The 26,147-nt window shown below is 40.7% G+C and overlaps 1 protein-coding gene across 1 annotated transcript; it reads left to right on the forward strand.

Moving 5' to 3' along the window:
- The first annotated feature begins 325 nt into the window (after nt 1–325).
- Nucleotides 326–24,666, forward strand: LOC125268111 (nuclear factor 7, brain-like). The gene is made up of 7 exons (XM_048190218.1): nt 326–504; nt 20,781–21,128; nt 22,392–22,487; nt 22,723–22,953; nt 23,031–23,053; nt 23,135–23,253; nt 23,883–24,666. Exons 1-7 carry the CDS (start codon nt 451–453, stop codon nt 24,347–24,349), a joined length of 1,338 nt encoding a protein of 445 aa, XP_048046175.1. The 5' UTR covers nt 326–450; the 3' UTR covers nt 24,350–24,666.
- Nucleotides 24,667–26,147: the final 1,481 nt, after the last annotated feature.

The following is a 26,147-nucleotide window of genomic DNA, read 5'->3' on the forward strand; positions in this document are numbered from 1 at the left end:
ATAAAACACAAAGTATTTTTATTGTCAATATTTGCATTTTTTTTCATTGTTCATTAGTGTTTGATTCAAGGATTTATATTATATTTAAGAAGCTTTCCAATGCATGTTTTTTTTTTTTTTTTTTTTTTTACCCTTAACTTTAACCTGTTTATCTTGTTCTGTGAACCACACCTGATCATAAACTCCACCCTCTTCCAACACTTACCAGGAAGAGACTGACTCATTATTTCTCTTTTCTGCCACACTGACTCTCTTCTCTCTTGACAAAAGCAATAAAGCAATAATCAGCGATCAGTGGAGAATGAAGAGAAACACTTTCAAGAAGGATTTTTGAGTCATTTGTTTCTGAACAGACAGCAGATCGTTGTGATTCTCAAGGTGATTCATTTTTAAAACCGTCGTTCAGAAAGTGAAAGTAAAGTTTATATTGCTGGAGCTCAAACAGTGAAAATGGCTTCAATAAATGTTTCTGCTGAAGATCTTTCTTGTCCCGTGTGCTGTGAAATCTTCAAGACTCCTGTTGTTTTATCATGTAGTCACAGTGTCTGTAAAGAGTGTCTTCAACAGTTCTGGAGGATCCAAGAAAACTCAGGAGTGTCCTGTCTGCAGGAGGAAGATCCTCAAGAAGAACATCCTCCAATTAATCTTGTGTTAAAAAACTTGTGTGAGTTGGTCCTGACGGAGAGAAGGTCTGAGGAGATCTGCAGTTTACACAGTGAGAAAGTCGAAACTCTTCTGTCTGGAGGACAAACAGCCTACTGTGTTTAGTGGGCAGAGATTCACATAAACACGTCAGTCACACATTCAGACCCATCTGTGAAGTGGTTTCATCATATAAGGTAAGACAAATGTCTCTTGTTCCACATGTATAAAGTAAAGTGATGTGAAGGCCAAAAATGGTAACCCATACTCAGATTTTGTCCTTTGCACTAATGTAAATTACTGATGTAACATTAAAGTTTGTAAAACAAATCTTGCTCCATCATTCATCATTACTCAGAGTAGTAAGAACAACAGACGATCTGCATTAATGGACACAGTTTTAGGTAATAGTGGGACACAGATGATTTGCAGAAGTATTTCAGTAAGACAGTGATAATGTGAGTTAGAGAGACAATATATATATATATATATATATATATATATATATATATATATATAACACAAAACTATGTATTTTGAACACCCAGTAGAAAATATATACATCAATAATTAATCATACTTGATTCTGACGAGCTTGTTGGTCCAAATAAAGTGGGTACTGTCCCATCTTTAATTGTGTTTTGTAAATCCCATTTAGACCTCACTGAGATTTGAGAAGAAGGTTATTCTGCTGTTGTATCGCTGTGGTAATTTTAACCAATTAGTAACTATGGGTGAAAACACATTTTCACAAAGGTGCAGACAATGTTGGATAACTTTTTTGCTTCAATAAATAACTTCTTTATTAACGTCTTTTAAAAACTGTACTTTGTGTTTTCTCAGGCTGCCTTTGTTTTAATTTCTGAATCAAGTTAGTATGAGATGTTCACAAAAACAGAAGAAATCAGGATGAGGGCAAATACTTTTTCACAGCATTATATGATCATATCACTGTATTCTCTTCTTCTCTTCACTGTAATCTGGTGTTTGATGTGTTTTTGTTCAATTCTAGGAGGAGCTCAATACAGCACTGAAGTCCTTACAAGAGAAACTTCAACACAATGAAGAAATGAAAGGAGAGTTTGAGAAAACAGTTCAACACATCAAGGTGAGGAAAGAGTCAAGAGTCATTTTCATTACAGCTGTAGGATCACTATATACAGTTATGATCTGATATATTTAATATGATGGATTCCAGTTTATTATTTCTGTAAATGACGAGCAGCAATCTGCTTCTGGATCCGTTATATGTCGGTATCCGAGTTTATCTCTGATATGAATGATGTGAAGTGTTGATGTGTGTCGATTGAGATGATTGAAGTGAATGTGATTTGATTTCAGTCTCAAGCTGAGCTCACAGAGCGTCAGATTAAACAGCAGTTTGAGGAGCTTCATCAGTTTCTCAGAGATGAAGAAGAAGCTACAATCACTGCACTGAGGGAGGAAGATGAGCAGAAGAAGCAGATGATGAAGGAGAAGCTGGAGGAGATGAACAGACACATCTCAGCTCTTTCACACACAATCAAAGACATGGAGGAGATGATGAAAGCCAATGACGTCTGCTTTCTGAAGGTCTGATTTCAGATCATTGGTTGATCATTGGTTCATTGACTGAGTTCTTGATGATAAATGGTGTGTTTGTTCTCCAGGAGTTTCCAGTCTCAAAGGAAAGGTGAGTGATCTGCTCCTGTCTCTGGTCTCTCTGGTTCTGATCCAAAGCCACTGCAGTTCTGACTCCTGAATGTTCTTCCAGAGTCCAGAGCTCACAGCCGGATCCACAGATGGCTTCTGGAGCTTTGATTCATGTGCCGCGTTACTTGGGCAACCTGCCGTTCAGAGTCTGGAAGAAGATGCAGGACATCGTCCAAAACAGTGAGTCTGACTGCAGAAGATCTGAGCTCTCACACACACACTGGAAATGATGGATGGGTGGAGAGATAAAGGTGCTTCATGACACAAACACAACAGACAGTGAGAATAAACTGATTTAAATCAACACAGACTATAAGAGCCGATAACATGAAGATGATCAGATGCTGCTGAAGATCAGACACATACTTACAGTTCCCTTTCGTGGGAACTATCGACGCTACGTCAGTGACGTGATGGGAATCCTCTGCATTTTTGTGTTCGTGAAGCACTATTGTATCTAACCAATGAGAGAACGCGACGTCAGAGGCGGGTGACGTCACGGACCGGAACCTACAAAGCATGCCCGGAAACAAAGAACGCTAGCTTCTGTTGTCTTCAGTAAGCGCTATTTGTATCTTGTCTGTCTTATTTACTGTTGTTTGTCTACCATATATATAAAATGACGGAAAGCCAGCGTTTCACTAAGTGTGCACCTCCTTGCCCGCGATTCATCGTGGCGGGGGATACACATGAGATGTGTGTGAAGTGCCTGGGAGTTGAGCACGCACAGGCAGCTCTCGAGGGGGCTGTCTGTGTGCACTGTGAGAGGCTCACTCTCAGGACGCTGCGCTCACGCCGGGCGCTCTTTGAGGAGGGCGCGGCGGCGAGTGTTCCCGCGGGTCTGGTCCCACTGCTGCCGAGGCACAGCGAAGGCTGCACTCGTGGGGTTCACAAATGGATCTAGTAGAGGGGGGAGAGACGGGCTCTGCCTTATCGCTCCCCTTACCTGCTAGATCTAATGTCTCTCCGTTGGTGGTGGAAGCACGCGCTGCGGTTTCTTCCCCCCAAAGGGAGGCACCGACACTGAATATATCTTCCTCCGAGGAGGTTGATGTTGAAGGTGTTGAAGGTGTCGAGGATGGAGATGAGGGACCGTCACCCTCATCTCCAGCCCATGAGGAGCTTATGGATGTAGTGACCCGGGCAGTGGAAAAACTGAAAATAAGCTGGCCCGCGGAGGAAAGTGTTCCAAAAATAAAAAGCAAGCTAGATGAACGCTTCCTCCCAGCTAGGTCACTACCCCAGCGTCGGGGACTGCCGTTCTTTCCCGACCTCCACATCGAGGTGTCGAGGTCGTGGAATAGACCTGTGCAGTACCGTGTCTTCAGCCCACAAACGACAATGTACAGCAATATCACGGGGCTGAAGCAACACGGTTATGGGGCGATGCCTCGGGTTGAGGAGACGCTTGCGAGCTATCTCTCGCCCGAGTCTGCATCGTCCCTGAAATCCCCGACGTTGCCCACCAAACCACTAAAGCAAACATCGAGTCTGGTGGGCAAGGCTTATTCGGCAGCGGGTCAGGCTGCGGCATGTCTGCACACAATGTCCATACTGCAGGCATACCAAGCTGATCTGCTGGGGGAGATTGATGAGACTGGGGAGGCTACTTTTGAGACAATTCAAGAGTTGAGAAAAGCCACAGATCTAGCTCTCCGTGCCACCAAGGAGACGGCCAAGTCAGTAGGCCGCTCTATGGCAGCCCTGGTGGCCACGGAGAGACATCTGTGGCTCAATCTTGCAGACATCAAGGATAAAGATAAACATATCCTTATGGATGCGCCACTTTCCTCCGAGGGCCTGTTCGGCGACGCAGTTGCTACTGTCGTCGACAGGTTCGAGGAGGCGAAAAAACAGAAAGCGGCGTTCCAAAGATTCCTCCCCGAAAATCTCATCCCCCTGAGGCTGCTGGGCGGGAGCAGCCTCACCCGACAGCCGGCTCCTCGGGACACAGGTCCCAGCAAAAGGCTAGTGTGGCCGCCCGTGCTCCCCCGCGGAAAGCTTGTGGACCGGTGCACGCTGTACAGCAGAAGCCTTCTGGGGGTAGGGCGGATCTGAGGACCGTCATTATTTCACGGAAGGCTTCCCAAAAGAAATCCTGACGTTCATGGGTCAGGGTTTCTGAGGGCAGTCCCCTCCGAAGGGGTTCGACGATTGATATCTATCGTTCCCCATCGGTGCCCTCAGGGGGCTGTTCTGCCAACCCTGCCACCCAGTGTGCGACAGGGCGCAGCAGTCCCCGTCGATCCTTCGAGAAGGATCGGCCAGCACGTGATTCGCTTATCTGCCGGTGCGCCGCGCCAGATAAACGAGCCAAGTGCTCAAAAAACACCAGAGACCAGTCTCGAGAGGCTGGTTCCCTTAGTAGAATTTTTGGGGGAATGGAAACGTCTTCCGAATATTTCGAAATGGGTGCTGCTCATGGTAGAACAGGGCTACAGAATTCAGTTCGGTTTTCGTCCGCCCAGGTTCAGTGGAGTGATTCACACAGTGGTAGCTCCAGAGCAGTCTCTGGTAATGGAACAAGAGGTTACGACGCTTTTGCAAAAAGGGGCTATAGAACGGGTTCCCTCTCCCAGCAAAATGTCAGGCTTTTACAGCCGCTACTTCATTGTTCCAAAGAAGGATGGGGGGTTGCGTCCGATCATAGATCTACGTATACTAAATCGATCTGTAAAGAGGTTGAAGTTCAAAATGCTTACACTCAAATAGATTATTCCACAGATCAGATCCGAGGACTGGTTTGTGGCGATAGATCTGAAGGACGCATATTTTCACATATCCATCCATCCTTCTCACAGGAAGTTCCTCAGGTTTGCTTTCGGGGGCGAAGCATACCAATACAAGGTTCTTCCCTTCGGCCTATCATTATCACCCGCACGTTCACGAAGTGCGTGGATGCAGCCTTGGCTCCTCTGAGACTCCAGGGCATCCGCGTGCTGAACTATATCGACGATTGGTTGATTTTAGCTCAAACAGAACGTCTGGCAGCTCAACATCGAGATGTTGTGCTGTCGCACATGAAGAGGCTTGGGCTGAGGCTCAATGCCAAGAAAAGTGTGTTGGTTCCGAGTCAGGTTGCCAACTATCTCGGGGTAATCTGGGATTCGATCACGATGCGGGCGCAATTGTCTCCCGCTCGTGTGACGTCCATTCTCGGGGCTGTGAATGGGGTGAAGTTAGGCCGGTCACTCACTGTAAAACAGTTTCAGAGACTGTTGGGTCTGATGGCAGCTGCGTCCAACGTTATCACTTTTGGCCTTCTGCACATGAGACCCTTACAGTGGTGGCTCAGGACCAAGGGGTTTTCTCCGAGGGAAAATCCTTTTCGAATGATCAAAGTCACGCGGCCATGCCTTCGTGCTCTGGTCATGTGGAAAAAGCCTTGGTTCCTGTCCCAGGGACCCGTGTTGGGAACTTCATGTCGTAGCGTAATGCTTACGACAGATGCGTCCCTCACGGGCTGGGGAGCGATCATGAGTGGTCGCTCAGCTCAAGGTCTTTGGGAGGTACACCAGGTCTCCTGGCACATAAATCGGCTGGAGATGCTGGCAGTGTTTCAGGCTCTGAAGCACTTCCTCCCCGACCTGAGGGGCCACCATGTGTTGATTCAGACAGACAACACTACGGTGGTCTCCTACATAAATCACCAAGGGGGATTGCGGTCTCGTCCACTATGCAAATTAGTCAGTCGCATCCTCCTGTGGACCCAAGGGAAATTACTCTCGCTGAGGGCGGCGTATATTCTGGGGTATTTGAATATGGGGGCGGACGCTCTGTCGAGGCAGAGCGCGAGTCTGGGCGAATGGAAGCTTCACTCCGAGGTAGTGGAGCTTATATGGAAAACATTCGGTCGAGCGGAAGTCGATCTCTTTGCCACAGAGGAGTCAACTCAATGCCCTCTGTGGTACTCTCTGAGGCATCCAGCTCCTCTGGGGTTGGATGCCATGATACAGACGTGGCCGAGGCGGCGCCTGTATGCTTTTCCCCCAGTCTCTCTGCTCCCGGGAGTTCTGGACAAAGTCCGTCAGGAAGGGGTGGACTTAATATTGGTGGCTCCTTTCTGGCCAACGAGAATATGGTTTGCGGACCTAGTATCGCTTCTTCACGGCTCTCCTCTGGAGCTTCCAGTCAGACAGGATCTCCTGTCCCAAGCGGGCGGCATGATCTTACATCCCCGTCCAGGAATGTGGAAACTGTGGGCCTGGCCTCTGAGGGGGCAAGGCTCATAGAATCTGGTCTCCCAACCGAGGTTGTGGAGACCATCCTTCAGTCCAGGGCTCCATCTACAAGGAAGCTTTATATGTATAAGTGGAAGGTGTTCTCTACATGGTGTAGTCATCATAGGTTGGACCCAGTCCATTCATCTATCAGCTGTGTGCTTCAATTCCTTCAAGAAAAACTTTCAGAAGGTTTAACTCATTCCACGCTAAAAGTGTATGTTGCTGCTATTTCAGCCTATCATGTTCCTATGGGTGGTGTCTCGGTAGGTCGAGACCCCTTAGTCATTCGCTTCCTTCGTGGCGCACTCAGGCTGAGGCCTTCAGTACGCCCAAAATCTCCGACCTGGGATTTAGCCATTGTGTTACAGGGGTTGGCTGAGGCGCCCTTTGAACCTTTGGAAGATGTGTCAGATAAAATGCTTACATTGAAGACTGTGTTTTTACTGGCCATTTCATCTTTGAAAAGGATAGGGGACCTTCAAGCTCTTTCGGTTTTACCATCATGTTTAGAGTTTGCACCAGGCATGGTTAAGGCCTTTCTACATACAAGGCCTGGTTACATTCCTAAGGTCCCCACTAGGGTCCCAGGTCCTATCGTTTTGGAGGCTTTTTATCCCCCTCTGTTCATTAAACCGGATCAGGAAAGACTTAATCTGCTGTGCCCTGTGAGGGCATTGGACGCATATGTTCACAGAGCTGCCCTGTGGAGAAAATCAGACCAACTATTTGTATGTTACGGGTCCCCGAGTCGAGGGGACCCAGCGTCCAAGCAGAGGATGAGTAAATGGGTGGTTGAGGCCATCGCATTGACTTATAAAGCCCTAGGGCACCCGTGCCCTTTGGATGTCAGGGCACACTCAACGAGAGGTATGGCTGCTTCAAGAGCTCATATGTCAGGGGTTTCCTTGGCTGATATTTGTGGTGCTGCTGGATGGTCATCCCAGCACACCTTCATCAGATTTTATAATCTTAATGTGAGTAGAACTCCAGGTGCTTTGGTTTTACAAGATAGTAGCCAGGCACTCGGAGGCACAGCGTAGTTGGGACAGCGTTCCCATCACGTCACTGACGTAGCGTCGATAGTTCCCACGAAAGGGAACGTCTTGGGTTACGAGTGTAACCCTTGTTCCCTGAGTAAGGGAACGAGACGCTACGTCACGTTGCCGTACCTCCAGCATGCCTGGAGCGCTTACTTCAGACATATCACAGAAGCTAGCGTTCTTTGTTTCCGGGCATGCTTTGTAGGTTCCGGTCCGTGACGTCACCCGCCTCTGACGTCGCGTTCTCTCATTGGTTAGATACAATAGTGCTTCACGAACACAAAAATGCAGAGGATTCCCATCACGTCACTGACGTAGCGTCTCGTTCCCTTACTCAGGGAACAAGGGTTACACTCGTAACCCAAGACGTTTTTCATCTACAGCAGAAATCTCAACAGATCTCATTGATTTATTGTGATTTTAATTGATGGACACAAATGTCTGAATCACACATTTAATGTTTGTAGTTGATGATAAAATGAGTGTGAAACTAATAACAGCACTGACAGTGATCAGAGGAACATGTGTTTGATCAACAGTGTCATAATTCATAATAATCTGTGTTGGTTCACTCTTGATCATTATATTAACAATAAAAGCATCTGTTGATTGTGTCTCATCAGCTCCTGTGATTCTGGATCCAAACACTGCAGAACCACATCTCGTCCTGTCTGATGATCTGACCAGTGTGAGATTCAGCGAGAACAAACAACCTCTTCCTGATAATCCAGAGAGATTTGACCGGTGTGCCTGTGCTCTGGCTTCAGAGGGTTTTAACTCAGGAACACACTGCTGGGATGTGGAGGTTAAAGGGAGTTTAGTCTGGAGTCTTGGAGTAACTACAGCATCAAAACAGAGGAAGGGACCTGATTTCTTCAACACTGATGCCTGGAGTGTGGAATATAGTCAGTACGGATGGACTTTAGGTTCTGGTTTTCGTGTCAATCAGGATCTTGATCGTGTGAGAGTGAATCTGGACTATGACAGAGGAAGGGTGTCATTCTCTGATCCTGTAACTAACACACATCTACACACATTCACACACACCTTCACTCACACACTCTTTCCATTCTTAAGGTGTGTTTCTTCCTCTCTGAGGATCTTACCGGTCAATAGTCAGTAATCGTTACTCCTGTAGGTCTGGATCTTCCTGCTTTCATCATGTTTCCAATATTTAGTCCAGATCACATGAGTAAGAGTGCTGTTGATCAGTACGGTGGCTGTGATTGGGCCGTGATGATCACATGACTGATATCAGCACTACAGCAACACTCACACTCTCATTCTCATATTTCATATCAACAGATCAATAAACAACAAGTTAATTTCATTAGAGTTTAGAAGTTTAAAAAGCACTTTTTAAGAGAATAACCATTTACCTGATTATTATTTCAGTGAAGTTTGTCACTTTGCTAATTTTCACATAATTACATAATATATTTTGTTTTAAACTGAACTTAATTCTACTCAGTTTCAGTGAATTTGTAAATGAATAAATGTTTATTTCAGTTTAAATGATTGTTTGTTCATTTAATTTCATGGATGTAAATGATGAACACTTACAAACTCTTGATTAGTGCTGTTTACGGATCTGATCCTTAAAGTCAATGTGTTACATTTTGCACCAGTATCAATTCTGAATGGTACCTTCTGAGACAGAATTTCAATGTCTGCTGTCCATTTATCATCACTGTGCTCATGTGTTTGTGTGATATTTATGCTCAGCATCTCCTCATCTTCTGTTTCTGATTGCAGTTGCACACTGACTGTGTTTACCGATCTTTTTCGGCATACTGCCACCCAGTGGTTCGGTTTGTGACAGTATGAGCATACAGAGCCTTTTGCTGGACATTTTCCTTGATTCCACTTATGTTGTGGGTCTTTGCCGCAACTTGGACAGTTTTTTGGTCGGTTTACATGCATTTCTTTCTGCACAAATTTTGCCTGATTTTTCTGAAAGGTTTTCTTGTTTGCAGTTTGGTATTTCGTTTTCACCTTTACTGCTTGCACTTGAGATTCTTCTTCTCTGACAATTTTAATTTGCCTCTGTGACAGTTCAAACTGCTGGGTGATTTCAATTGCTTTTGGTAGCGTTAAATCTTCCCTTTTGTCTAACAGTCTCTCTTGGACGCGCTTTTCTCTGACACCCGCTATTATCGCATCGATCAACATATCATCTGGATCGCCATACTCGCAATCCATGAGCAGGAGTCTCAAATCCTTCACAAAGTGATCAAAACCTTCCGTGACTCCTTGTTTTCTTTGTTTAAAACGGTGTCTGGCTATTCTCTTATTTTCCCTCGGCCTTATATAGTTGGCGAACTTGTCCAGGACTTTAGACGGGTCATCTTTCTCACCTTCGCCCCACTGCTCACCGATCCACGTGCCCAGCCAGCCTGCACATTGCTTTGCTGTTTGCTCCGATAGCGGGCCGTCGAAGACGAATGTGACGTGGCTCCGAAATCTTTCAAACTCTTGGTACAAATCTGGAGCATCCCAGTCGATCTTAGGGTGATCAAACTGTGATGATGTCATACTTTGCTTATTATCTGTTCCTGACAGACTTCTGACACCATGTAAAATAATGCGACTGACACAGAGCTTCAGTAAGGAGACATACTCAGTTTACTGGGTACTGCAGTGCATATACAAAGTAGGAGGAGTCATAGCATCGACTATGGAGGCCGGAGTGCCACTTAAAGAAACATTGTCAAAATGACAATACATTACATAAACCAGTTTTATTGATTGCAATAAAGACGAAGCTATTGGGACTGTTTAAAAATGCCGTGTCTGTAATTAGACACACACACACACACATTTTTTCCCCAGCACTTTAAATGTTATTTTTAATGCGATGACCACAAACATAATTTGTTCATCCTTCTGAGATTGTCCCCATTGTAAAACCGAACGTTTAAAAATGTAGGAAATTTAACATTTGATAAAAAACACTTATTTAAAAATAAAAAAGACAGTAATTAGCACTTTAACCAGCAGGTGGCGGCAAAGTAGCATTTATTTGCGCACATATCAGCCATTTCCTCTAAACGTTTTTCACTTCGTTTTTGACTAAATATTAAACATTATAAAATAACTAGGCTTGAAAAAACATTTTGTCAATGTGAAGTATGAAACACTCACAAAATCTTATGAAAAACAATAACTTTTATTGTGAATTAATTACACAGAAAGCGAGCACCGCGCTCTCCCTTTTTAATCACAGCAGATGTCAGCCAGAGCAGCGCAAGATCAATGATTTCTGCACACTTGTGAAAACACACATTTTATTCAATTAATCTAACTAAAGTGCACAATAAATATTTAATTTTTGAAGCTTTTTTCACATAAAAGTGTGAAAACTAATGGTCGAATTGAATTTAGCCGAGGAGGAACATTGAGGTACGTCTTTATTTATTTATTTTCTTATTTTATTCAAAGAATGTATGCCAGGCTAATTGATGATTTATGTTTATACTAGAAAAACAAAAAGTGCTTACTTTAGGCCATGTAGCTCGGGGACATTGTAACAAATGCTACAACTGACCCTGATGTTCCAGCCATGATAAAATCTTGTATGCTAGCTTACCACACCTAAATTAGCATAGGTTGTTCATGTTAATTTTTTTTTAATCAATAACCTAGAGATAAAATGTATGTAAGTTTAAATTCACAGTCATCTAAACTATAGACAGCAGAAGAAAAATACTGTACATCCAAAAAGTTACTTTTACATTTACTTTCATTACACAAAAATCATTACCAATAAGTATAAAAAAAAAATCAATGGCCAGTTCTTATAGGGGACGTCCCATACTATATGCACACCTCATGTGAAATAATTTTACTGCAGCGTTTTGGAGAAATGTCACATCATTACACTTCAGAGGCCTATAAAGACCTCATATTTTCCATCCATCACATGAGCTCTAAACATTGTGGTCAATGCAATGAAAAACAGCACCACATATTAATAGCAGTGAACAAATTACACTTTCACCAGTGAAATGAGGCTTGGGGAAGGCTAGAGTGAATCAGTGGTAAACGTGAGTGCACATGAACACAGTCGAACGTACAGCCTTGCAAAGTATACTTAATTTGACTTGTATACATACACAGGTGTTCAAGTTACAACCCATGTACATGTCTTTATGTTCTTTCATGCTGGAGTTGTACAAACTTTCTAAACTCTTTGCACAATCTCTTGTCTTTGTAGGCCTCTATTGTCGCTGTAGCTTGCATGTGTTCTGGTCTGTTGTGAATCGTGAATCGATGGCCCCAGGGCACGGTTTCCACCTGGAGGATAAATGATTTACTGCAACAACAACAAAAATTAAATACGCATGTGAGACCTGCATGTACAAAGTACTCGTGGTTACAAAAATCCAGCGGTGCGCGTACAGTACAAGCATACTATTCTGATAACGAAATCTGTGTTGTGTGCACTGTATGCTGATCCTCGCGTACATGTAAAATGTGAAGTACACTTTGGGCTTAATTTCCATTGCTGAGTTCACCCGACATCACAGTTCTGTGAGAATATAGGTGAGATTTCTGGCACTAGAGAAGGTTTCTGAACCACTCTAATGTTCTCTATATACGCTCAGATCTGATGAAGAACATTAAACTCTTTGTGCTTCTGATTTACATTTAATACAGTTAGAAAAAAAATGTCATAAAAGTTAAAAAATGCAACTGGGAATCAAGTGAATGTCACTCAGTGTAAAAGTGAAGTAAACCATGTTCAGTGTTTTCTGTAGTAAACCGGTCTAGAGTTCTTGATGGTTTCAGGTGAAGCATCACACAATCTGTCAGATCAGACATAGGAGTCACGACATCTGACCTCAACACTTCTCTCGCTTTTAATAACTTTAACTATATATAATTATGAGCAGTTTATACATGTGTATACATATACTAGTTCTTATTATTGTTTGAGTTCTCGTCTGACACTGTAAATCATCAGAGTCACATGTGACGGAAACGGATTTCATTTGACAAAAGAATTTATTGTACATTTCAATTTCAAGTGTCACAAAAGTGTATGAATGATATTCCAGTGGAGAGGAAACATCTGTTAATCACACGCAGAGAATAAAGTCATTAAATTACGAGAAAAAAGTCATTAGATTATGAGAACAAATTCGTTAAATTATGAGAAAAAAAGTCGTTAAATTTCGAGAAAAAAAGTCGAGATAAAATGTTGAGAATAAAGTCATTAATTAATGAGTTTATTCTCAACATTTTATCTCAACCTTTTCTCGAAATTTAACAAGTTTTTTCTCATAATTTAACGAGTTTATTCTCAACATTTTATTTCGACTTTTTTCTCAAAATGTAATGAGTTTTTTCTCGTAATTTAACAACTTTAATCTCAAGATGGTTTTATTTTTGTATTATTGCTTGGCCCTAATCCTCTTCCGTACTCAGGAGACCCCAGTCAAAAAAATGATTTTTGTAACAAAATAACTGTTTTTTTTTTGTTTTTTTTTTTTAAATAAATGTAATTTTAATCTGTTTATTACTGCACTTAACATTTGTGCAGTTTGTGGAGGATTTATGATATCTTTTAAATTTATGTAAATAAATTACAAAATGTTTTTTTTTTTTAAATATGTTTTTATACAAAAACAGCTTTTTATGTAAAACTCACTTTATAAAAGACCCACATCCAGACGCCATGTCATCTGGACTAAAGAGGACAAGGACAACCCAAGTTGTTATCAGCGCTCAGTTCAGAAGCCTGCATCTCTGATGGTATGGGGTTGCATGAGTGCGTGTGGCATGGGCAGCTTACACATCTGGAAAGGCACCATCAATGCTGAAAGGTATATCCAAGTTCTAGAACAACATATGCTCCCATCCAGACGTCGTCTCTTTCAGGGAAGACCTTGCATTTTCCAACATGACAATGCCAGACCACATACTGCATAAATTACAACATCATGGCTGCGTATTAGAAGGATCAGGGTACTGAAATGGCCAGCCTGCAGTCCAGATCTTTCACCCATAGAAAACATTTGGCACCTCATAAAGAGGAAGATGCGACAAAGAAGACCTAAGACAGTTGAGCAACTAGAAGCCTGTATTAGACAAGAATGGGACAACATTCCTATTCCTAAACTTGAGCAACTTGTCTCCTCAGTCCCAAGACGTTTGCAAACGGTTATAAATAGAAGAGGGGATGCCACACAGTGGTAAACATGGCTTTGTCCCAACTTTTTTGAGATGTGTTGATGCCATGAAATTTAAAATCAACTTATTTTTCCCTTAAAATGATACATTTTCTCAGTTTAAACATTTGATATGTCATTTATGCTGTATTCTGAATAAAATATTGAAATTTTAAACTTCCACATCATTGCATTCTGTTTTTATTCACAATTTGTACAGTGTCCCAACTTTTTTGGAATCAGGTTTGTAGATGAACCTACTATCATCCTCATTCCCAAAAACTCAGCCGTGATGTGCAGGAATGACTACCATCCAGCGGCTCTCACTCCGATAATCATGAAATGCTTTGAATGGCTGGTTATGGCCACATGAAGGAGACCATTGGCATTAATGTGGACCTCCATCAGTATCCTTACAGGGAGAACCGGTCGAGTAGCATCTGCCTGCACAACCGGAGGCAGCATTTTTAGGACCGCATTTCTAGGACCCTAGATGTTTAGATACAACGCCACCTACCAAATTACAGGACCAGTGACCGCATGTTTTTCTGGAAGATGGACGATATTCAGAGTGTGAGTATCAAATATGAATCAATTTTTATTTGTTTAACATTAAAAACAATTGTGATGCATTTAATTGCGAAGTGAAGTGATCGTGAGTTGCTAAATAGTCTTGAATGCACTTTATAGCCATCATATATTAGCTTCTAATGTTGTAAAATGAATTTGTTAGCATATTCATTTAACAAAACTGTAGCACGATTGGCAAGCTTGTGTTGACTTAGTGATATGGTATGATTATTAATCCTAGCCAGTACAATAACCTATAGCACTTTGTTGTAAATTCTTGTTAGTCACTCAATGTTTTTCCATTTTAAGTAAGTTAAAATAATCTCAATGTTTTAACTGTCACATGCGTGCTCACTGTCAGCCTGCCCATGTCAAAAAATACTATAGTAAATACTATAGTGTTTTTGAGCCATACTATAGTAAATTGTAGTATACTGTATAAATTATAGTATTTACAACACTTTGTTAATGAATGCTACAGTGTAACAGTTCTGTCACATTAGTCCCAGTAGATTACCTAATGTTATAGCTAACCCAATCAGTAGGGGGCGATCTGGAGTCTGAGTTGGCTGACTGCCTAAAAGGGCTAGAGAAGAAGTATTGGGCAGGAAGTAGTGTGCTAAGCACATTGGCCCTGCGTTCCATTCGGAAGGGCTCATCCCTGTGCCCTAATCCCTTCAAAGGGTTTACCCTCCGGAGTGAGAGCTTCGAAGGGATGAAGGGTGTAGGGATCAAAAAAACTCTTCTTTTGGAACGCACTTCAGCGTCATCTTAACGAGACAATCAAAGAGGATAGATTGTGCAAGCTGCACCCTTTGTTTAACGTTAGTTTATTTATTTATTTACTTTAGGTTTATCGCATGTAGGCTATATTGTATCTATGCATTTTAAACATTTGAATGGACTGATAAAGGGAGCTGTAAAGTATATTTGTTGAAGTACAATGTCGTTTTGACCATAATAATGTACCAAATCTAACTCGTATAAATATTACAGTAGTATAGAAAAATACTATACATACATAGTTAAACTCTGAGTTACATAGTTAAACTCTGAGCCTCCTGTACCCATTCTGTGATGTCAAACTTCCCTGTGCAAAGGATCATGGGGGCCCGAAGTGTCCATCAGTTGTTCCCTTCGAAATCCTTCATTCCGAAGGGCCCTTTGAAGTGGCCAGTTTTGAGCACTTCGGTTTGGAACGACCCTTCAATATGGCGGCCATGATTATTTTCACTCCGAAGTGCCCTTCGGAGGGCGATATATCCCGTTTGGAACGCACCGTGGATGTCTTCTCACCTTTGTTTGCTGTCCTTTGTTGGTGCCCTGATTTGAGGAACAACTTGTTCCTATTCTCAAATCAGGGGCGTTTCCTCCGAGTAGGCAAGGGAGGCAGTGCCTCCTCAAAAAAATAGGATGAGAAAATAATCCATATTACATATAAAACAACACAAATATTACAAATTATGACATTAAAAAGAACGCAAGGCACGCGTATTTCTTAAGGAACACTGCCCAACAGCGATACCCGCAGGTAAAGTTACACAGAGGAGTCATGCTTTACAGTCTATGGAGTCATGCCTCCCTTTCCTCTCATAGGAAACCATATAAAATCATCAGACCCCCGGCGTGCGGTGGGTTTTGTGGGGGGTAATTGAGAATGAATGGAGGAAAGTCACGTGAGAGGAGGCAACGTCTCCATCGCGCTATGATTGGATGTAATTGGTTATGATTGGATATGATTGGTTTGTGCGATAAATCCCGCCTCTTGTTGGCCTGCGCGTTTCGCACGTAGGTTTGACTGAACAAGTGATGGCGTCAATCGGAAGACTAATTGAAAAGTAAGTAAACAGATCACAGTTAGATATCACCGCTTTATGTCACGTCAAAATCAAACTTGAAATGGACTGAAAGCATGATGACTGCGGGGGTTTTAGTGCAATCAGTTTGGTGAAATTAAAAATGCAATTCGTGTCTGTGACAGACGGTGTTTACAGAGCATGACTGATGATCCAAAATATCCTAGGTTGACAATTAAAAAGAAAAACCGCAATACATAAATAAAATATATTGTTTAAATTATTATTGCCTTTAGTTATTATTTTGGAATTAATGTAGAAATGCTTAAAACACTAACTTGATGAGATTGACTTGTTTTGATAAATAGAATATTACATTGTTAATGTAAAATTACAACATAGAATTGTATTTTGTTTCTTTTTTTCTTTTTTTGATGTACTGTAAAGTAATGTTCATTTAACAAGGAAGATGTGTCAACTTAAAGAGTAATGCACATTAATTTACATTGATTCATAAAAAAAAAAAAAAAATGTGCCTCCTCATTTCAGAACACCACTGCACGCCACTGTCTCAAATGTAAGAAAGCATCTGTCTATGTATGTATGTATGTATGTAGGATCTGTAAATATGATTTTGTTAAGGCTTAGCATCAGACACATGTTTGTTTATTGTTTGTTTATATGCAGAGGGTTTCTTGTGTGCAAGGATCAGCTCAATTTCAAACAGGACCTAGACCAAAGGGACTAATTGTCTTCGTTCATCTAACAACCATCTGCTAACCATCTCATTGACTGTGGTCAACGACTGATGAATTTGCTGATATGGATTTATTTCACTTCACTTAAGGACTTTTGTCTCACACATTCACCTCTGAAGACTGATCTGTGGCTGGATACTACTTATTGCTGTACCTATGAACTGATGGACTTTCCAACTGATGGTGTTTCTTAGACTGTGGTGCTGGAATAGACTTGTTGATGCTGATGTATTGCTCGCAATATGCATTGAATACACATGGGTCGTAGAAAGGTAGCAGTCTGTGTGATCCCTCAGTTTATTTATGTAGCATCAAAAAGTTAGGTGTTACAACAGCATACTGTAGTATTAACTACAGTGAACTGATAAACTGTAATAAATACTGTAATATACTTTAGTTTTTACTACAGTAAATTGTAGTGTATATTGTAGTATAATATACCTTGTAGAAAAATTACCACAACAAATTCAAGTACTTTACTTTTGTATGGTTAAAAAATATATATATATATATTAGTAATTACTATAAATTACTTTACTATTTTTTTCACCGGGGGATGTTTACCCTACAATACATGTTATGAGCATGTCTCTTCATGTTGACATTTTTTTTATAATGTTTATTGAGGCATTTGACATTTTAATAGTCAGACGTAACAGAGAGGCCATCATAATAATTGACTGTTAAAATACCACGTGTTATATTGTGTCATGTACTGTGTTCTCTATAAGTGATTTCAGTGCAGGCAATATATGACAAAAGAATAATAAATAAATTGGTCAAGTACTAGGCTTAGGCCTAATTTATGTCTGTTTATTTATATGAAATGAACTTAAAATGTTTTATTTGACCAATTGGACTCTCTCTTTTTCAAGAAACACATAACAATCCAAGAAGGGAGATCCTTTCCTGGACTATAGAGATGCACCACATGCTGCAAGGAGTTCCTCTGCCTGCAGTTCTGCTTTGTTTCACCCAACAAAGTTGAGCAAAGTGAAATCCCATTTGGAGAGCCATTTCAAACACACAGTTCTCTATATAACATTTGCAAACATTATTTTGGGAAATGCAGTGTTATGATTAATTTAATTTGACCTCAATTCCTAGATCTGTGTATTTTACAATGAACAACTTTCTTTTGATAGACCATCATATATGGCCTGGCTGGGCTGCAGAATTTGTCTGTGCAGGATGCTGAGGAGGCCTTCTTCTCTGTTCCGGATTATCATCACAGGTAAGAGTAGAACATTTTTTTTTTTTTACACAGTGTTCAATGTATCATTTTTTTTAAGCATTAACAGCATTTCTGTTAACCCAGCAGTGATTATGTTATCCATTTACTATTTCAGTGATGTGGAAGAATTTAATAGAGTGATAGAGAAATAACTGAGAAAAGAGGGGAGGACATCCATCCATTGGTGCTGCTTGTAATGACTCATCACTCGACATGGGATCCATTTAGCAAGCTTTAATAAAGTACTCGTGGTCGTACAGGCAGGGGTCAGAACCAGCAAACACAGCAATGGAGAACAGGCAGAATCGTAGTCAGGAACAAGCAGGAGATCAGGGTCACAGGCAAGAATCACAGTCCAAGGAACAGGCAGAGGGTCAATAGGTAGGCAGCAATGGGTCGAGGAACGATAAACAGACAAATATGGCAACGGGAAATCAAACAGGGTATAAACGCTCAGTAATGACAGCCGGGGCAATGATCAAGACTTCGTTGAGTCTGTGTATGATGGCCGCTTAAATAACAGTACAAACTAGCTGCAGCTGAAGGGTGATCAGAGTCCAAGGAACGGGGCTTGTGGGAAATGTAGTGTGAGTCAGTATAGGTGAGTGAATGGATGCGTGTGTGTCAGTATTCTGGGGATGGAGCCCTCTGCTGGCCAGTGGAGGGAATCACGGGGTTCATCTCCGTGACACTGCTGCATACTTCACAATCTGTGCGTTAAATATTTAAAGGTCAGGAAAAGTCATGTCAATAACATGTTATTTCTATTCTATATTTCTTGTGTCTCTCTCTCTCATTCATTCATTCATTCATTCTGTTCAGATGGGCTTTATTACATGAAAGTTTTATTTTCTTGAGAACCTTTGTTCCCACAGCATCAAAATAAATTTTTTATCAAAATAAATTGTAAGTTTTCCTGTAGCTCAGTGGTTAGAGCATGGCACTAGCAATGCCAAGATCATGGGTTCGATCCCAGGGATTGCACATACTCAGATACAAATGTATAGTATAATGCAATGTAAGTTACTTTGGATAAAAGCATCTGCCAAATATGTAAATGTAAATTGTTTCCAAATCTTTGAACAGTATGCAATAACAGTAATATAATTATTTTTGTATCATATATAATGTGTGTGCTCTGTCGTCACTAAGATCTTTTAAATATGAAATTTAAAATTAGAGTTGAACAAGTTCAACTAAATGTTCCTTATTTCATTCTCTCTCTCTCTCTCTCTCTCTCTCTCTCTCTCTCTCTCTCTCTCTCTCTCTCTCTCAGGAGTCAGTGAAGATGTTGTCGCTAAAGTTCTTTCTGTGTGGTTCACGTCACGAACAAATTTGTTTTTGTGTGTTTAACTGTTGTAATATATTATTTTATAAAAATATACACAATCTTAAATCTACCCCCAGAGTCATCCTTGTGTTTTCCCTCTGTACTTGAAAATGTGGTTGATCTGACGGAAAAGGCTATACCATGATTCCTTATTTATTTTACTTAATGAATTATTATATTATGCTAGTTAGTTACAATAATTACTCAACATTCAGCTCTTAGCAACCAGTTTTAATTGCAAGAATGAAAGTAGTAATTGGGTGGAAATAGTGCCTTGGTGGCACTTTTCGGTTCTCCAATACTAGAGTCCTGGAAATGCGGTCCTGGCACTGCGGTTCTCCGATTCAGTAGGTGGCACTGTCACAAAAAAACTAGGGTCCTAGGAATGCGGTCCTGAAAGTGCAGCCTCCGGTATTGCAGACGGATAATATTGAACCGGTCTTTCATCGGTCATCCTCTCTGCTCTCACCCATCTGGAGAACAGGGACTCTTATGTTGGGTTCTGCTAACATTTTACTGGTGTGTGTTGGAGAGACACTCTCCTTTTCCATCACTGTCTGGTACGGGAACTGTTCTGCTGCTGACAAGAAGGAGCTGCAGAGGGTGGTCAAATCTGCCCAAAAAATTACTCCATGCAGTATATTATTTATTTTTTATATAGTACACTGCTGGACCCGAGTACATATGTCATTCTCATGTGTCAACATAACAATAAAATACCTTGAACAAGAGCAGCTGTTTTTACCTTTTAGTCCAGTGATGATGAATTCAAAATGGTTTAAATAAAATGATTTATTAAACAAACAAAACTCAGATTAGTCTTTTCACTGGAAACTATGTATAAATAAAAATAAATAAATAAAATAGTATTTTTATTGTCAATATTTGCTTTTTTCACTGTTCTTTAGTGTTTGATTCAAGGTTTTTTTTTAGCATTATAATAAAGCAAGTTTCAGTGCAAGTTTTGTTAAACTTTAACCTGAAAAAATCCTGATGTTGTTCTTTGAACCAAAGGTAATCATAAACTTTTCCAACACTCACCAGGAAGAGACTGACTTATTATTTCTCTTTTCTGTCATACTGACTCTCTTCTCTCTTGACAAAAGCAATAAAGAATCAGCGATCAGTGGAGAATGAAGAGAAACACTTTCAAGAAGGATTTTTGAAACATTTGTTTCTGAACAGACAGCAGATTGTTGTGATTCTCAAGGTGATTCATTTTTAAAACCGTCGTTCAGAAAGTGAAAGTAAAGTTTATATTGCTGGAGCTCAAACAGTGAAAATGGCTGAAGATCCCGTGAGATTGTCCCGTGTGCTGTGAAATCTTCAAGACTCCTGTTATTTTATCATGTAGTCACAGTGTCTGTAAAGAGTGTCTTCAACAGTTCTGGAGAACCAAGAAAACTCAGGAGTGTCCTGTCTGCAGGAGGAGATCCTCAAAAGAGTTTCCTCCAATTAATCTTGTGTTAAAAAACTTATGTGAGTCGTTCCTGATGGAGAGAAATGAGACGCGTTCATCAGGATCTGAGGAGATCTGCAGTTTACACAGTGAGAAACTCAAACTCTTCTGTCTGGAGGACAAACAGCCTGTGTGTTTAGTGTGCAGAGATTCACAGAAACACGTCAGTCACACATTCAGACCCATCAGTGAAGTGGTCTCATCATATAAGGTAAGACAAATGACTCTTGTTTCACATGTAATTGAAAGTCAATGTGACATGTGAAGGCCAAGAATGGTAACCCAATACTCGGAAATTGTCCTCTTCATTTCACCTCTCCAGTTAGTGCACACATTAGGTGTATAGTAAGTAGTGAACACACACATGAAGCAGTGGGCAGCTATTTTTGCTGTGGAGCAAATGGGAGTAAGTTGTTTACTTCAGGTTACCAGTCTGACTCTCTGAACATTAGACCACAATTTCCCTTCACAACTTTACTTTACTCTGACTTGCAAAGAACAGTAATTATTCATAAACACAGATATCACATTCATGCACTCAATATTTCTCTCTGCCATTTTACTCAACTTCATATTTACTGTGTTGTTAAAAAGTATTTGCCCCATCCTGATGTCTTCTGTTTTTGTGTCTCATACTAATTCAAATCATTTTAAATTTAAATTTTAAAACCTGAGAAAATAAAGAATAAAGTTTTTAACACATATCACCCATGTGAAAAACTAATAACTGCAGCCGAATGCTTGTGATAACTGGAGATCAGTCTTTCACAGTGCTGTGGGGGATTTTGACCCAATTTCTTTCCAGAACTGATTTAGTTCAGCAACACTGGAGGATTTTCAAGCATGAACTGCCTGTTTAAGGTCCTGCGACATAATCTCAATGGGGTTCAAGTCAGGACGTTATTTCTTTTGGGAGACAATAACTTTATTTATCATACGCTTTCGATTTTACAACTTTGCAAACCATTTACATTCACAGACAGCTATATTACACACTGCATGAAAGGTAATATTTGAAAAAGCATAATGGGGTCACTTTAAGACCTTTTAACAAACTTCATGCTGTTGAAAAAGTCCTATTTAAGTGTGATTTGATTGAACAGGGCTGCAGTGATCAGGACTGGTTGTGTTTAGTCCAGCTGAACTACATTATAAATACAGTTTCAGAGATTTGAGGAATTAGTAACTATGAGAGCAAACACATTTTCACACAGATGCAGATAATATTGGATAAGTTATTTTCCTTCAATAAATAACATTGTGTTTTAAAAACTGTTCTTTGTGTTTTCTCAGGCTGCCTTTGTTTTATAGCAGGTTTTAATTTCTGAATCAATTTAGTATGAGATGTTCATAAAAACAGAAGAAATCAGGATGAGGGCAAATACTTTTCCACAGCATTATATGATCATATCACTGTATTCTCTTCTTCTCTTCACTGTAATCTGGTGTTTTATGTGTTTTTGTTCAATTCTAGGAGGAGCTCAATACAGCACTGAAGTCCTTACAAGAGAAACTTCAACACAATGAAGAAATGAAAGGAGAGTTTGAGAAAACAGTTCAACACATCAAGGTGAGGAAACAGAATCGAGAGTCATTTTCATTACAGCTGTAGGATCACTATATACAGTTATGATCTGATATATTTAATATAATGGATTCCATTTTATTATTTCTGTAAATGATGAGCAGCGAACTGCTTCTGGATCTGTTATATGTCGGTATCCGAGTTTATCTATGATATGAATGATGTGAAGTGTTGATGTGTGTCGATTGAGATGATTGAAGTGAATGTGATTTGATTTCAGTCTCAAGCTGAGCACACAGAGCGTCAGATTAAACAGCAGTTTGAGAAGCTTCATCAGTTTCTCAGAGATGAAGAAGAAGCTACAATCACTGCACTGAGGGAGGAAGAGGAGCAGAAGAAGCAGATGATGAAGGAAAAGCTGGAGGAGATGAACAGACACATCTCAGCTCTTTCACACACAATCAAAGACATGGAGGAGATGATGAAAGCCAATGACGTCTGCTTTCTGAAGGTCTGATTTCAGATCATTGGTTGATCATTGGTTCATTGATTGAGTTCTTGATGATAAATGGTGTGTTTGTTCTGCAGGAGTTTCCAGTCTCAAAGGAAAGGTGAGTGATCTGCTCCTGTCTCTGGTCTCTCTGGTTCTGATCCAAAGCCACTGCAGTTCTGACTCCTGAATGTTCTTCCAGAGTCCAGAGCTCACAGCCGGATCCACAGATGGCTTCTGGAGCTTTGATTCATGTGCCGCGTTACTTGGGCAACCTGCAGTTCAGAGTCTGGAAGAAGATGCAGGACATCGTCCAAAACAGTGAGTCTGACTGCAGAAGATCTGAGCTCTCACACACACACTGGAAATGATGGATGAGTGGAGAGATAAAGGTGCTTCATGACACAAACTGATAGATATAATAATATATACCAAAATAATACCTTTATTTTATATAGTGTCTTTAAAAGTGGCTTTCTCAAAGCGCTTTACAAGAAAACATAACAGAGAAAACAACACGTTTAAATACAAAAAAATACACATCAAAGAAATAGAAAAAATAAAATGATTAATCAAGTAAAAGCAATCCTAATATAGAATGTTTTGAGAAGAGATTTAAAAGTCACTAATGTATTTGCTTCCCTGATGTCAGCTGGGACAGAGTTCCAAAGCTTAGGAGCATAATAAGAAAATGCTCTATCACCCCTGGAGCGAAGCTGTGTCTTAGGAACAATTGAATTAACGATTTTAATTGATGGACACAAATGTCTGAATCACACATTTAATGTTTGTAGTTGATGATAAAATGAGTGTGAAACTAATAACAGCACTGACAGTGATCAGAGGAACATGTGTTTGATCAACAGTGTCATAATTCTTAATAATCTGTGTTGGGTCACTCTTGATCATTATATGAACAATAAAAGCATCTGTTGATTGTGTCTCATCAGCTCCTGTGATTCTGGATCCAAACACTGCGAATCCATATCTCGTCCTGTCTGATGATCTGACCAGTGTGAGAAACAGCGAGAACAAACAACCTCTTCCTGATAATCCAGAGAGATTTGACATCTATCCCTGTGCTCTGGGTTCAGAGGGTTTTAACTCAGGAACACACTGCTGGGATGTGGAGGTTAAAGGAGTAACTACAGCAACAAACCAGAGGAAGGAACATGTTTTCTTCAACACTGATGTCTGGAGTGTGACGTACGGATATATTGTTGGTTCTAGTTTTCGTGTCAATCAGGATCTTGATTGTGTGAGAGTGAATTTGGACTATGACAGAGGAACGGTGTCATTCTCTGATCCTGTAACTAACACACATCTACACACATTCACACACACCTTCACTCACACACTCTTTCCATTCTTCTGGTGTTGTGACTCTCTGAGGATCTTACCGGTCAATAGTCAGTAATCGTTACTCCTGTAGGTCTGGATCTTCCTGCTTTCATCATGTTTCCAATATTTAATCCAGATCACATGAGTAAGAGTGCTGTTGATCTGAATATCAGTACGGTGGCTGTGATTGGGCTGTGATGATCACATGACTGATAGCACTACAGCAACACTCACACTCTCATATTTCATATCAACAGATCAATAAACAACAAGTTTATTTAATTAGAGTTTAGATGAAGTTTAAAAAACATTTTACACAATAAGACCAATTATTAGACCATTTTAGAATACCCACTATGGTAACACTTTACAATAAGGTTGTATTAGTTAACATTAGTTAATGCATTAGTTAACATTAAATATAAGTCTAAGAATAAATAATTCTTGATCCAACTCGTGACTCATGATCCGTTCTTGCTTATGAAATTTCTCTGTACTGTACAATACGTGTTGGTAGCCATTAAAGAAAATGTAGTTTCATATATATGTTTAAATAGTCCTATGTTATGTTTTAAATTCATTTACTTGATTATGAAAAGTGAACACCATGAGTAAGATGCATCATAAGATGCGCAATATATCGGGAGTCATGGAGTGGGTCAGACATGATTTTGACCACTTCATTAAGTTTTGTTTTATAGAAAGCCTCTCTTTAAAGTGAATTTCGTTTTGTAAAAATTGTATCTTAATTTTAATCAATGTTTCATCAACCAATTGCCTGGATTTAATAAATAAGAAGCAAATATAGCAGACAATATAATCATGACAGGCGCGGGCGCATGAACTGGAGCGCGTCTTATAGGCTAAATGAACCGAAACTCAGCATATAGGCTGCTTGCCTCGCAGACATGAGAAAGCTCGCATGCTCTGACACACACACACACACACACACACCAGAGAAAAATCTTTGCAGGTCCTATGAGAGAGAGAGCTTCCTCGGATGAAAACCAGTGAGCTCAATTATAGTAATGCGGCATTTTTTTTGCCAGTAACGGTAACGGCGTTGTAATGGGAGAAAAAGTAATTTGTTTGATTACTCGTTACTGAAAAAAGTAACAGCGTTAGTAACGCCGTTTATTTATAATGCAGTTATTCCCATCACTGGTGGTGGCCAGCCATGGGGTTGTACATCATATCTCTACATCTGGACTGCCGGTTCATGCCCGGGTCCGTCATTTAGATCCAGTGAAACTTGCAGTTGCCAAGGCCAAGTTTGCTAACATGGAAAAACTGGGTATAGTACAATGCTCTGACAGTCCTTGGGCCTCGCCCCTCCACATAGTCCCCAAAGCGGATGGCGGTTACCACCCATGTGGAGATTATCGTCGACTCAATGACATCACCACACCTGACCGATACCCAGTTCCACACATTCAGGATTTTTTGGCCCGACTGGCTGGGAAAACTATTTTTTCGAAAGTGGACCTTATTCAAGGTTACCATCAGGTGCCAGTCTTCAAGGAGGACATCCCAAAAACAGCTGTGATAACACCATTTGGGCTTTTTTAATTTTTGCGGATGCCTTTTGGGCTCAAAAATGCAGCGCAAACCTTTCAGTGCATGATGGACTCCATCCTACCAGACCTGGATTTTTTATTTGTGTACTTGGATGACATTTTAGTCGCCAGTGCCTCCAGAAGAGAGCACCTGACTCATCTACAATTGCTGTTTGCTCGCCTTGGCCAACATGGCTTGATAATTAACCCCGCCAAGTGTCAGTTTGGTCTGGCTGCTATTGACTTTCTTGGTCACCGGATCACAAGCGGCACAAGGGGCAGTTCCCCTACCAGACAAAGTCGATGCTATTACAAAGT

The sequence above is a fragment of the Megalobrama amblycephala genome, linkage group LG5 (genome assembly GCF_018812025.1).
Source record: "Megalobrama amblycephala isolate DHTTF-2021 linkage group LG5, ASM1881202v1, whole genome shotgun sequence".
NCBI classification, from domain to species: domain Eukaryota; kingdom Metazoa; phylum Chordata; class Actinopteri; order Cypriniformes; family Xenocyprididae; genus Megalobrama; species Megalobrama amblycephala.